The sequence below is a fragment of the Mya arenaria genome, chromosome 12 (assembly GCF_026914265.1).
Source record: "Mya arenaria isolate MELC-2E11 chromosome 12, ASM2691426v1".
In the NCBI taxonomy this organism is placed as follows: Eukaryota; Metazoa; Mollusca; class Bivalvia; order Myida; family Myidae; genus Mya; species Mya arenaria.
In genome coordinates this window covers 54,475,253-54,489,066 of record NC_069133.1, presented here as the reverse complement: position 1 = coordinate 54,489,066, position 13,814 = coordinate 54,475,253, and the positions used below count along the sequence as shown (strand labels likewise).

The window sequence follows — 13,814 nt, the reverse complement described above, 5'->3', positions numbered from 1 at the left end:
AGGTAATCAGATATGGACTTTATCTACATATATATCTTAAGTTCAGTTCATTTGAACCACAACATTGTCTTTGGTGCCAATTATATTCTTTTTTTTTCAAGAGCATAATGCAAAAGTTTTTTTTTTATGAATCTGCTCCTTACTCAATTTACAGATAATTATTTTACAAGAGAATTGCTGTGAATCTAAACTGTAACTCTTTTTTTGTATTTAAAGAGTTATTGCCACTTGCACATTATTATACTTAACTTTTATCTGGCGTGTACCTCCAAAAGTCTTAAAGATATCAACTTCAAACCTTATACACAAATAATTCTTATTGAGGAGGATTGCAATGCACAAGAACCATAACTCTATAATTGGTAGATATCAATAATTGCCCTTTGTGACTTCTCCTATCTTTGTATCAAACACTTAGTATTTTTCTATGACAGTCTGCGTCTGCATTGTGTTTTCAGCATGGATATCTTGGAAAGGCCTGCAGGGATTATGTCTCACCCTTGACCAAAAAATAAAACTTAAAATCTACTTATGGGATTTTAGTTATTACAATGCTACAACCATTCACCTTCTAACATATGTGTAATTCTATTGCTGTCTTTTCATTGACAATAAGCCTTGGAGAAGCATTCAGTGCCTCCAGCGAAACACTAGTTTTCTCGCCATTTCACGAAATAAAAATCATTATTGTTGCTTTTGCTGTTCGTCATATGTGTTCACATATAAACAACAGTTACTGATGTTATCAAAAGAGCAAAATGATATTTTATATAAATTATTTCAGGGTACAATTAAAGTTTTTCAACGAGATCAGGAGACAGCTTGATTCATCCCTGGCCATCTGTAGGGACCAATTGGATGTCTTTATGACCAGACTAAAGGAAGATTGGGACGCTGCAAGCCAGCAGGCTGGCCATGAACCATGTGACTTTGGTTAGTCTGTTTTTATGGCATATTCCCGTTTCCTTATATTCCCAAGCCAAATATAGGGAGGTGAATATTAAGAAGTATTCATCATTTACCATCTTACTTATTTTCACTTGAAGGTGTTGCCTTGATGGTTTCTTTACAAAAATTTTAACGTTGGTTGTAACTCAAAAATTGATAGAAGTATTCACATTTTTTGTGGGACACGTGTTGCTCTAGAAGTATTCACATTTTTCGTGGGACACGTGTTGCTCTAGAAGTATTCACATTTTTTGTGGGACACGTGTTGCTCTAAAAGTATTCACATTTTTTGTGGGACACGTGTTGCTCTAGAAGTATTCACATTTTTTGTGGGACACGTGTTGCTCTAAAAGTATTCACATTTTTTGTGGGACACATGTTGCTAGAGTCCATCCGCATTTGTAGCAAGGCCCTTAACTTTGACTTGCTTATTGTCAAGGTATGCATCTTTTTGGACTGACAAAACCCCACAACAACTACAGATAATCTTAGTACTTTTTTTTTATTTCAGCAATTTTTGTTGTTGCCAATTATCTCTATACAGAACTTGTTTATTCAGCTCCTTACTGCATGATTACCCATCTATTTCAGACAACATTGATCGTTGCCAAGACTATGAGGCTGTTCTGATGTTCAACTGTTACAATAGTAATGAGAATGACTCATGCAGGTAGGAGTCCAGTCATGTAAGGTGTCAGCCCACAATGAAATTGTAGGGTGTCAAGCCCACAATTAGAATTCCTTCTTTATATATATATGTACTACTATATAAATGGAAAGTAAAACTCGGATCATATTCGAGCGTCGAGATGATCAAGATTACACTCAATAATGAACAACATTCAGAATTACAATAAACGAAAATTATTTATAAAGTGTGTAGTTGTTTACTCTACAAAAAACTATTAAAAATGACAGTTTTTCATACTGAAATATTGTTTTTTTCCTCATTAATATTCATTTTTCCATGATTAAGATATCCACCAATCAATTGTGATAAGCCTGGCAAAGATAGACTCATTCAGGAATCAATACATGTAACGCTCATCAACGGCCATTGTTTGGTGATTGGTAAACAAAACAATTCTGAGGAGATGTTCCGCTATCAAAACTTTGCTAATTGACATCAGTGCTATTTGCAAATTAGAGCCCTTTGTTGACAGTTTGCAGCTACCACAATAACTGTTAAATAATTTATTAATAGGGTCAATTGTGTACACAGCAGGGATTAGAGGGGCCATAAATTGTCATCTTGGAAACATGAAAGATCTGATACTTAAGTCTTTTAATTGTGAATTTTATAAAAAAAAATACTCGAGTAGTGATTTGATACTTGGGTACTCAAATGATTGATTGAGTACTCAAGTTCTCGGGTACTCATTGCCATCCCTAGAAATTCGACTTAAAATTATTTCTCTCATCTTTAAACTGCTCTCAAAATGAAATTGATAAAAGATTATGAAGTATAGGTTATAGTTGATGTAAAACAAATGAAACCTATTTATTTAAAGGGAGTGACAGATTCGGTAAGAATAAGTTTGTGATAGATGAACTATAACTTATAGTTTATCACTGTAACTCTGATATGTACATTATATAATGTGGTGTCATAGTCCAATATCTGTATATGATTTGATTTAATCACAAGCACCAATAACAAGACCATAGGCCTGTTTGAAGGTACAATGTATGCAATTATAAGTATCATTATGTTTTCTGCAGGTTCTGGGAGTGTGTAGATGACACCTTCAGGTCCAACTTCAGTGGGTGTAGTGTGAGCCAGAAAGACTACCAGGATAAGGTCAACATGCTCTTCGACAAATTATACACAGCTAGACCAAAGCCCTGTAACAGTGAGTGATATTTGTGTACATTGTAAATAGTTCCCTACCAGTTTCACTGTTGACAGAGAAAATACCACTTTTTCACTGAACCCCAGCAAAACTAAAAAACTATTAAGGCAAGTGGCTACATTCATGAGAGTTAGTATTAAGATAAAGGGTTATTTTGGGATTTTACATGTAATTTTTATCAGAGGAATAATGCAGTTGCTAGGGCAACAAAGTAAGTATACATGTTACAGAATGTTATTAGGACATTATGCATGTTTAAAAAAAATAATGACATACAAAATTTGGTTGTGACATGTACTGCAACGAATATACCACTTTTTAACTTGATAACAGGTATAAAGCTATTTCATGAAACTTGGTATGACTGGTTAGACAGCCGTTAAAAGACCATGTTTGTCAACTTAAATTCTTGTTGGAAGTATGGAAGGTAGGTATATGAATTGTGTTCTATCAGTGGTTTGGAGCGAATAAGAAAATTATGCACATTATTTAAAGAAGTTGTTTCTATGGCAACAAAACCAATATTGCTAGAAATACTTAGTGAAATGTTTATTTTTAACTTGTACGTTTTCTAAGTAAAATGTCTGGATATTGTCCTAGACTAAATCTTGGTGTCAGTGGTGTCCCCATTGTTGTCACTCAAAAACTTTAACTGTGGCCAACGCTTTAAAAACTGTTCTAAATATGCATAATAAAATTAGATAACAGTTGCCGGATACAATATGCACCAGTACAAGGCCCATAACTCTGCCTTTTAAGTTATTAGTTATGCCCCTTGTTGAACTGAAATAAACCACAACAAATGAGCATTGGCGTTTGTACACTCTGGTATTATGTTATCGGTAAAATTGGTTGGTTTTTACCAAGGAAGACAAGTGGGAGTAGTTTAGTGTTGTTAAAGATTTAGATTGACACCATAATGCTATAATTTATACTGTCAGCTTTTTTCGTGAGCAAAGGAAAATTTAGGGCAGATACATTTATTTGTTTCTTATTCTTGCAGCTGTTGAGCCCTGTTCTTCGAGTTACTTTGAGGTTGCCACAACAGAAGCATGCAAGCCATTCTATGAGAAATACCTAAACCAGATGGACTGTGGGTATGTAACCCTAAATGTCTAATGGCTATTGATTGCATAAGTTAAGTCTGTAGTAATGCTTCAATTCAGAGATAGAAAGTAAGAATAAGAAAGCAATACACAAATCAAGGTTGCTGGTGTTTTGAATATCATAATGGCATTAATGTTGGCAAGGAAAATGAAGGTGTTTCGATGATCATAATTGCATTAATGTTTTTTATTTTTTTATTCAAACATATACAAAAAGCACTTCATACAGCTATATGTAGAAAACATTTGACATGTATATAAAAATTATCTTTCATATAAAGAAACCAATTGTTTTGCAATTTTCTGATATAGAACAAAAGGGGGGGATTGGGCATTGACATATGGCTTTGAAACTTTGCACACTTGTTCACCATCATGCCCCCAACCTGTACACAGGAGGAGGTAACTCTACCAAGCATTTTGACAAAATAATGCCCCTTTTTCGACTTAGAATTTACATTAAAGTTTGCGTACCACCTCAAATATTTTCAAAGTCCATTGACATCTGGCTTTGAAACTTTGCACACTTGTTCACCATCATGCCCCCAACCTGTACACAGGAGGAGGTAACTCTACCAAGCATTTTGACAAAATAATGCCCCTTTTTCGACTTAGAATTTACATTAAAGTTTGCGTACCACCTCAAATATTTTCAAAGTCCATTGACATCTGGCTTTGAAACTTTGCACGCTTGTTCATCATCATGCCCCCAACCTGTACACAGGAGGAGGTAACTCTATCAAGCATTTTTACAGAATTATGCCCCTTTTTCGACTTAGAATTTACATTAAAGTTTGCGTACCACCTCAAATATTTTCAAAGTCCATTGACATCTGGCTTTGAAACTTTGCACGCTTGTTCATCATCATGCCCCCAACCTGTACACAGGAGGAGGTAACTCTATCAAGCATTTTTACAGAATTATGCCCCTTTTTCGACTTAGAATTTACATTAAAGTTTGCGTACCATCTCAAATATTTTCCAATTCAATTTATGTAAATATCTCAGCACATCATGTATTGCATTGAAATCTAATCTAACAGTGATCCATGCATGTTTCGCCAAAACTTTTCAATCCATACACCAAAAAGCGGCGGAATAGACGAGGGCGCTGTCTCTGTGACAGCTCTTGTTGGTTGTGTAATGAAGTGAAAAATTGTTTGTTTTTGTGTAAGTTCGCAATATATATCTTTCACGGTGACTTATAGAAGCATAGCTATGCCACGTTTTCTGTTACATACATGCATTACAGTTAGGAACATCTTAGCCTGCCTTTTCACGAATTGTAAATTTTGGTAATACAATTATGTTTATTCTTGTTTGCAATTGACTTAATGCACAATATATGTACTGCTAGTAACATAGCTGGGTAAATTCTTTGGCTTTTCAGAGCATACAAGCATTTCCTGGGCTGTATAATACCATTAGTCACACTGTTGTCTATATTATTTTCATTTCAGGTCCTATGAACTTTTCCTGGGCTGTATAAATGTTCAGAGCTATGGCTACCACAACAGAACATGTGGCATCAGAAAAATTCACATGTACGTCGCTTCCAGAATCCATCAACTGACTGGGTTTCTGCCTAGCATCTGTAAGTCTTAATCGTCTGCATACTTCTGACTGTTTTGATACCAGAAAGATTTCATTTTTTTACATTTTTGCAAGCAATCAGGAAGCCATAACATTGCAAATTTAAATCTTGTGTACATGAGGACTTGTAGTGTGATCCCTAGCTTTACCAAGCAAAAATGGTAAAAATATTTGATAACGTAAAACAGATCTCAGGAATGATAAGCAATTTGGTAGATCTACAATATTTATTGAAGGTCTAAACTCAAAAAACGCAACATCTAATATGTAAGTATTTAATACGGTTGGAATTCAGTCTTCTGATGAATAGGTACATGTACCACAGTTACCTAGTGTCAAAAAGAGTGGGTTTACAGCATAAATGAAATAATCATTTTATTGTGACTATATGTAACAGAATGGAAAGTTTGTTGGTGAATAACAACTTTACTCTGTTCAATTCTGAAAAATATTTTCTATGATCTAACACTGAAATTTATGAAAGCGTATTTACACCAGTATATTGTTTCCAATATGTCAAGTGTCCGCTTTTATGTCCAGGTGGTCAGACGACTCAAATGATGACAATGGATGGGAAAGTCAATCTTGAAGTGACTTTGAACTTGCCGGGTTCCATTCAACTGGCTTTTGAAATTGACCTTGACCTTGATACACAGCAAGTTCTGACAAAGATAGATGATCTTCGGGTCAGACGGCAAGCCGAGGGCATTGTGAGTGTTACACCAATAAAGGATCAACTGCAAAATGGTTCTAATTAAAATCAGATATATAAACATTTACGTAGATAAAAGTCTTGACCTTAATATAAAGTTATTTATATTATTTATTTTTTACTTAATGTAAAGTTTCCATGGTAATGACATTTTATTAATGAGTGAAATGGATAACTGTCAAAGTAATTTAATGGAAGAATGCTGTTGTTGGCTTGTTAGTTTTGTCATTATCTTGATATCATCTTTTTATTCAACAGCTGATTACAGAAATGTTAATTTTGGCCATAACTTTAAAGTTTGGTTGGTGGTCACCTACTGAAATGACCAGGCATGGGCAAGCATGTGTCAAAGTTTGGTTGGTGGTAAACAACTGACATGGGCAAGCTTGTGTCAAAGTTTGGTTGATGGTCACCATCAAACATGGGCAAGCATGTGTCAAAGCTTGGTTGGTGGTCACCATCAGACAAGGCCAAGCATGTGTCAAAGCTTGGTTGGTGGTCACCATCAGACATGGCCAAGCATGTGTCAAAGCTTGGTTGGTGGTCACCATCAGACAAGGCCAAGCATGTGTCAAAGCTTGGTTGGTGGTCACCATCAGACAAGGCCAAGCATGTGTCAAAGCTTGGTTGATGGTCACCATCAGACAAGGCCAAGCATGTGTCAAAGCTTGGTTGATGGTCACCATCAGACAAGGCCAAGCATGTGTCAAAGCTTGGTTGGTGGTCACCATCAGACATGACAAAGCTTGTGTCAAAGCTTGGTTGGTGGTCACCATCAGACAAGGCCAAGCATGTGTCAAAGCTTGGTTGGTGGTCACCATCAGACATGGGCAACCATGTGTCAAAGCTTGGTTGGTGGTCACCATCAGACATGACAAAGCATGTGTCAAAGCTTGGTTGATGGTCACCATCAGACATGACAAAGCATGTGTCAAAGCTTAGTTGGTGGTCACCATCAGACATGACAAAGCTTGTGTCAAAGCTTGGTTGGTGGTCACCATCAGACAAGGCCAAGCATGTGTCAAAGCTTGGTTGGTGGTCACCATCAGACAAGGCCAAGCATGTGTCAAAGCTTGGTTGGTGGTCACCATCAGACATGACAAAGCTTGGTTGGTGGTCACCATCAGACATGACAAAGCATGTGTCAAAGCTTGGTTGATGGTCACCATCAGACATGACAAAGCTTGGTTGGTGGTCACCATCAGACAAGGCCAAGCATGTGTCAAAGCTTGGTTGATGGTCACCATCAGACAAGGCCAAGCATGTGTCAAAGCTTGGTTGGTGGTCACCATCAGACAAGGCCAAGCATGTGTCAAAGCTTGGTTGATGGTCACCATCAGACATGGGCAACCATGTGTCAAAGCTTGGTTGGTGGTCACCATCAGACATGACAAATCATGTGTCAAAGCTTGGTTGGTGGTCACCATTAGACATGACAAAGCATGTGTCAAAGCTTGGTTGGTGGTCACCATCAGACATGACAAAGCATGTGTCAAAGCTTGGTTGTTGGTCACCATTAGACATGGCCAAGCATGTGTCAAAGCTTGGTTGGTGGTCACCATCAGACAAGGCCAAGCATGTGTCAAAGCTTGGTTGGTGGTCACCATCAGACAAGGCCAAGCATGTGTCAAAGCTTGGTTGGTGGTCACCATTAGACATGACAAAGCATGTGTCAAAGCTTGGTTGGTGGTCACCATCAGACATGACAAAGCTTGGTTGGTGGTCACCATCAGACATGGCCAAGCATGTGTCAAAGCTTGGTTGATGGTCACCATCAGACATGACAAAGCATGTGTCAAAGCTTGGTTGGTGGTCACCATCAGACAAGGCCAAGCATGTGTCAAAGCTTGGTTGGTGGTCACCATCAGACATGACAAAGCATGTGTCAAAGCTTGGTTGGTGGTCACCATCAGACAAGGCCAAGCATGTGTCAAAGCTTGGTTGGTGGTCACCATCAGACAAGGCCAAGCATGTGTCAAAGCTTGGTTAGTGGTCACCATCAGACAAGGCCAAGCATGTGTCAAAGCTTGGTTAGTGGTCACCATCAGACATGACAAAGCATGTGTCAAAGCTTGGTTGGTGGTCACCATCAGACATGACAAAGCTTGGTTGGTGGTCACCATCAGACAAGGCCAAGCATGTGTCAAAGCTTGGTTGGTGGTCACCATCAGACATGGCCAAGCATGTGTCAAAGCTTGGTTGATGGTCACCATCAGACATGGCCAAGCATGTGTCAAAGCTTGGTTGGTGGTCACCATCAGACAAGGCCAAGCATGTGTCAAAGCTTGGTTGGTGGTCACCATCAGGCATGACAAAGCATGTGTCAAAGCTTGGTTGGTGGTCACCATCAGACAAGGCCAAGCATGTGTCAAAGCTTGGTTGGTGGTCACCATCAGACAAGGCCAAGCATGTGTCAAAGCTTGGTTGGTGGTCACCATCAGACAAGGCCAAGCATGTGTCAAAGCTTGGTTGGTGGTCACCATCAGACATGACAAAGCATGTGTCAAAGCTTGGTTGGTGGTCACCTTCAGACATGGCCAAGCATGTGTCAAAGCTTGGTTGGTGGTCACCATCAGACAAGGCCAAGCATGTGTCAAAGCTTGGTTGGTGGTCACCATCAGACAAGGCCAAGCATGGGTCAAAGCTTGGTTGGTGGTCACCATCAGACAAGGCCAAGCATGTGTCAAAGCTTGGTTGGTGGTCACCATCAGACATGACAAAGCATGTGTCAAAGCTTGGTTGGTGGTCACCATCAGACAAGGCCAAGCATGTGTCAAAGCTTGGTTGGTGGTCACCATCAGACATGACAAAGCATGTGTCAAAGCTTGGTTGGTGGTCACCATCAGACAAGGCCAAGCATGTGTCAAAGCTTGGTTGGTGGTCACCATCAGACAAGGCCAAGCATGTGTCAAAGCTTGGTCAGTGGTCACCAATGAACATGACTTAGCTTAGATAATGATTTGTTTTAATCTGGTTTCCACAAAGAACATGGCATATGACACATACATAATATTGTCCCAATGGGTGAGATTCATATGCCCGGTAATGTAATAATAACTTGTTTCACAATCATTGCTTTATTTTCCAGTTTAAACTGAGTGTACAGCACACATAAGACAGTCTAGTTTCAATATTGTCTTTTTTTAGAGTGACATCATATCAATCAGAAATGTTAGTGGAAGGATAATTGCTGTGGACATGTGAGTTTACCAACTTTAACCAAAATGTAATATCGTAAAGAATAAATAAAAATATATTATATTCTAAAAGATTTTTTTATATATATATATACTAATATAATTGTTAAATTCTTGACATCAAAGGCATGACATACTTTTAAGTTAGACTGTTTTGGCAATTTACGAATGTAGTGACACAATTTAATTATTCAATCAATCCTGGCTAAGAGCCTTACTATAGTAGTAAGTGGATGGACCCATATCACAGTAAATATGCAGTTGTACCAATATTTATATCCCTGACAGTTATACCATATAGAGAAAGTTTATTTTGTACAAACATGCTCTTTGCCAGGTTTTCAAACAGCTCGTTAACAGAAGCTGATACGATGTATGGAGGCTCGAATGATGTTCGCATCATCGATATCAGGAGCGAGAATGGAAAGACGCAGGTCGTTGTTGAGCGCCCTGCTAATGCCACAGACATGTATGATCTTGGGTTACAGGGCACTATGTCTTTAACTCTTGGATATGCCCCAATCGACGGTCCATACACCCTGCTAGAAGCTTCGCAGATTGACACAAGCTTTTATGGTAATCATTATGAAATTATCTTTGAGATTTACATTTTTTTTAAGGTGTCACAATCTTTTTCATCTATTTTCAGTTTCTGGCCATACCCTTATTTACCCTCATAAAATTATCATTATCACACCCTTAAGGCTTATTACATAGAAGTCACAATGTCACTTTCATTTTTGCATATATTGACAGTTCCATTACATTAAAGATTCGAGTTTTTGCTTGAACAGTGTACATGAAAGACCCTGCTATTTTCAACTGAAATAATTCATACCATCATAGAGCTCAAAATTAATACTAAAACCTCACAAATTTTGTAAAAAGCGATTAACAGGAAAAAATGACCTGCATTCAGCTGCATATTAAAATAATGGAAAATTTATTTACGTTCAAATGAAATTAAAACATCCTTTTCAGATGTATTTTCTATGTTGGACAACAATTTCCCGATGCATCCAGAAAATCTATGCGATAACGAGTACATCTTGTCGGCCATGTTGGAAACCTTGTGTCTTATTGATGATTATTATGAGGAAGGAGCATCCAATCAGACCATGTGTCTGTAAGTTCAATTTTATTGGTCTGTTTCCCAATATTTTATGTCATGCTTTTGTTTTGAGAAATCAGTGACATTTTTATCTTGTCTAATTTTCAAAGAAATACATGTTGATCATTTGTGTTGGCATAAATTTACTTAAACCTTGTCCATAGAGCATAAACAGTTCAAGGTATTTCAATGAAACTTGGTACACAGGTTGATAGAGATAACACATATGAAAAGCAAGGCCCATAACTCTGGCTTTGATAATCAATTGTCAAGTTGTGACGGAAATAAACAAATAAGAACATCATCGCTCTGTGGTGCTCTTATAAATGAGTATTTTTTATTAGTTTTGAGAAGATGCTACTTTTTACATTCTTTAGATATTGGGGCCAATGTTATTAAGGATGGAGTTTCAAATTTGATTGCCTTAATTGAAACTTCACCAACCTGTGGTTCTCATTTTGTTTTCTGTGAAAAGGATTGATCACTGTAACTTTAGTTAGTAGAGTTATTTTACATTAAGCTGATTGTTCAGATCTTTGTTAAAGTTAACAACATTGTTACCTGCATCATCGTTTACTTAAACAAGGTGAAATATTTTATCATGTGCTGATATATTTAGATAAAACAAGCATGGCTGAATAAGTTGTCTCAATATTTGTACATGGTGGTCCTAGATTACATGTGTGCCCATGAAACTTTAATAGTATTCAAAATTGAAAGTTAACAATGATCCAGTTAACAATGTTGTACACTTTAGCAATGTTCTGAACAATGGGCAAAATAATTTAAAAATTTCAATGAATTTCAATTTCCTTGCTTTTAGTGCGGAATACCGAAGCGTTGTTTGCCTTGGAGACAAACTGAGTGATATGGCTAAATGTGATGACATGACAATTAGAGAGGTCTTAAATCGTCCAAGTGTCCGCGAAAGATTCTTCAACAAAACTGATCCCAGTTGTGGTATGGTATATTGTGTTAAATGATATATGTACATTTTTCTTTTACATGGTAATTATAACTTTAGAGTATTGTTCAATTGTAAATAGAACTCCAGTTGCATTGATGGTGTGGCTATCAACAAGTACAATTATGTGAAAATGTCATTCTTAACTTCAATTTGTTGTTAAGACATTTTTAGGCTATTTCAATCACTCTTGGGGCCTTCCCCTGGATAGAAGAACATCCTAAGGGTAGACACCAGTTCTGATGTCCATTCTATATACCAAGAGAAGGTGCCCCTGATAAGTCTTGAACCCATGACATCTTTTGTGAGCAGCAAACACTACAGCCACTAAACCACTATCTCCCTGAGGGGCTTGTACCCATGAATTTTGGGTGAGGGGCATACACTACAGCCACTAAACCACTACCACCCTGAGAGGACCTCTTGGGTAGGCCCCAAACACTACAGCAACTAAACCACTATCACCCGGAGGGGCTCGAACCCATGACTTCTTGGGGGAGGGGCATACACTATGGCAACTTAACCACTATAGCCCTAAGGGGCTCGAACCCATAAAAATTTTGGTAAGAATCATACACTACAGCCACAAAACCACTACAGCCCTGAGGGACTTGAGCCCATAACCTTTTTGGTAAGGAGCATACATTACAGGCACTAAACCACTACAGCCCTGAGGGGCTCGAACCCATGACTTCTTTGGTGAGGGGCAAACACTACAGCTACTAACCATTGCCACCCTGAGGGACTTGAGCCCATAACATTTTTGATAAGGGTAAGGGGCAAACACTACAGTCACTAAACCACTCTCAACCTGGTGGGGCTCGAATCAATGACATGTTGTGTGCGAGGTGGAACCCTTACCACTAGACCACTTAAACTATTCATTTCTTTGTATTTCAGATAAAGAGTTCCCGTGTGAGATGTTTATGTTAGCCCATGGTGAATATATTGGGCCAGTGTGTTTAGCAAGCATCATAACTCTGGTCCACACGCCTGTAGACAATATTCTGAATGTGAACCAGATCAACAGCTCTCAAACCATGGCTTGCAAGTAAGTGTATGATAGGTCGTTATGAGAGGTTATATTTATAGTTTTTTTCCAACAACATCATTGAACTAGCCAACATCAACATAGGCTACATTCTGAATGCTAAACAGATTAACCACAACAATGGCCTGCAAAGTGTTTCTGATAACTAAGTTGAAGGACCTACTTCAAGCATATGACATAGGCATACCGTACATAGGTGTAGGTCAGTCAAGGCATGGCTCATGTTGGCTACTTGTTAAACAAGCATATATGCAGAAATGAGAATCTCCGTCAGTGCTCATCAACAAAGAAACATATTTTGCTTTCGTATCGCTTGGTTTACAAAGCCGTTGCCATTTTCTCGATCCATAAAAGGATCAGCACTGTAAACAAACATCGTGGCATTCTGATTTGACAATTTTCACTGTGTCCTATCTCCAGTTTTAAGAGTTTTTTTCTCGATTTTTTACATATTTTTTTGCCTGAATCCTATCTATGGGTGTGTCTTATACACTATCAATTATGGTAGATTTTGAGTCCAGAGAGATATATTTGGGGTGCAGGGATGTAAATTTGCTGTCAAGAGATGTAGATTTGCTTCCAGAGATGTAGGTTCTGGTGTCAAGAGATGTAGATTTGGTGTTCAGAGATGTAGGTTCTGGTGTCAAGAGATGTAGGTTTGGTGTCCACAGATGTCGATTTGGGGTCCAGAGAGGTAGATCAGGTGTCCAGAGAGGTACATTGTGGGTCTCTAGTGTTGTAGACTTCTCTGTAGGTTCTGAGATTTTGGTCCCCAGATATGTAGATTTGGCTCTACAGAGAGGTAGATTAAAGGTCCAGAGAAGAAGATTGAGGGTCTCCAGATATGTAAATTTTGGTCTCGATATAGTTAGATTTGGATCTCCAGAGAGTTAGATTTGGGTCTCCAGGAGTCAGATTTGGATCTCCAGGAGTCAGATTTGGATCTCGATATAGTTAGATTTGGATCTCGATATAGTTAGATGTGGGTTTTAGGTCCAGAGAAGTAGATTTGGGTCTCTAGAGAGTTTAGGTCTCCAAAAAGGTGATTTGGAGTCCAGAGAGGTATTTTTTTTGTCTCCAGGAAAATAGTTCTTGGTCTCCAATGAGGCAGATTTGGGTCTACAAACAGGTAGAATTGGGTCTTCAGAGGTGAAGATTTGGGGTCCTTAAAGGTATATTTGGGTATTCCCATATATATATAGATTTGAGATCCAGAAAAGTAGATTTGGAGTCCAGATATCTTTTTATGGGATCCAGAGAGGTAGATTTGAGGTCCAGA

At 38.2% G+C, this 13,814-nt stretch overlaps 1 protein-coding gene across 2 annotated transcripts in view; it reads left to right on the top strand.

Annotated features, from left to right (window-relative positions):
• The window catches only part of LOC128211383 (uncharacterized), a 138,598-nt gene that overhangs the window by 117,976 nt on the left and 6,808 nt on the right, over positions 1–13,814 (top strand). For both annotated transcript variants that reach the window (XM_052916115.1, XM_052916114.1), the window contains exons 102-112: positions 785–933; positions 1,540–1,618; positions 2,671–2,801; positions 3,805–3,898; positions 5,368–5,501; positions 6,041–6,210; positions 9,360–9,412; positions 9,747–9,985; positions 10,391–10,535; positions 11,344–11,480; positions 12,385–12,535. In XM_052916115.1, coding sequence (XP_052772075.1) covers positions 785–933; positions 1,540–1,618; positions 2,671–2,801; positions 3,805–3,898; positions 5,368–5,501; positions 6,041–6,210; positions 9,360–9,412; positions 9,747–9,985; positions 10,391–10,535; positions 11,344–11,480; positions 12,385–12,535 — 1,482 coding nt within the window. The remainder of the gene's footprint in view (positions 1–784; positions 934–1,539; positions 1,619–2,670; positions 2,802–3,804; positions 3,899–5,367; positions 5,502–6,040; positions 6,211–9,359; positions 9,413–9,746; positions 9,986–10,390; positions 10,536–11,343; positions 11,481–12,384; positions 12,536–13,814) is intronic.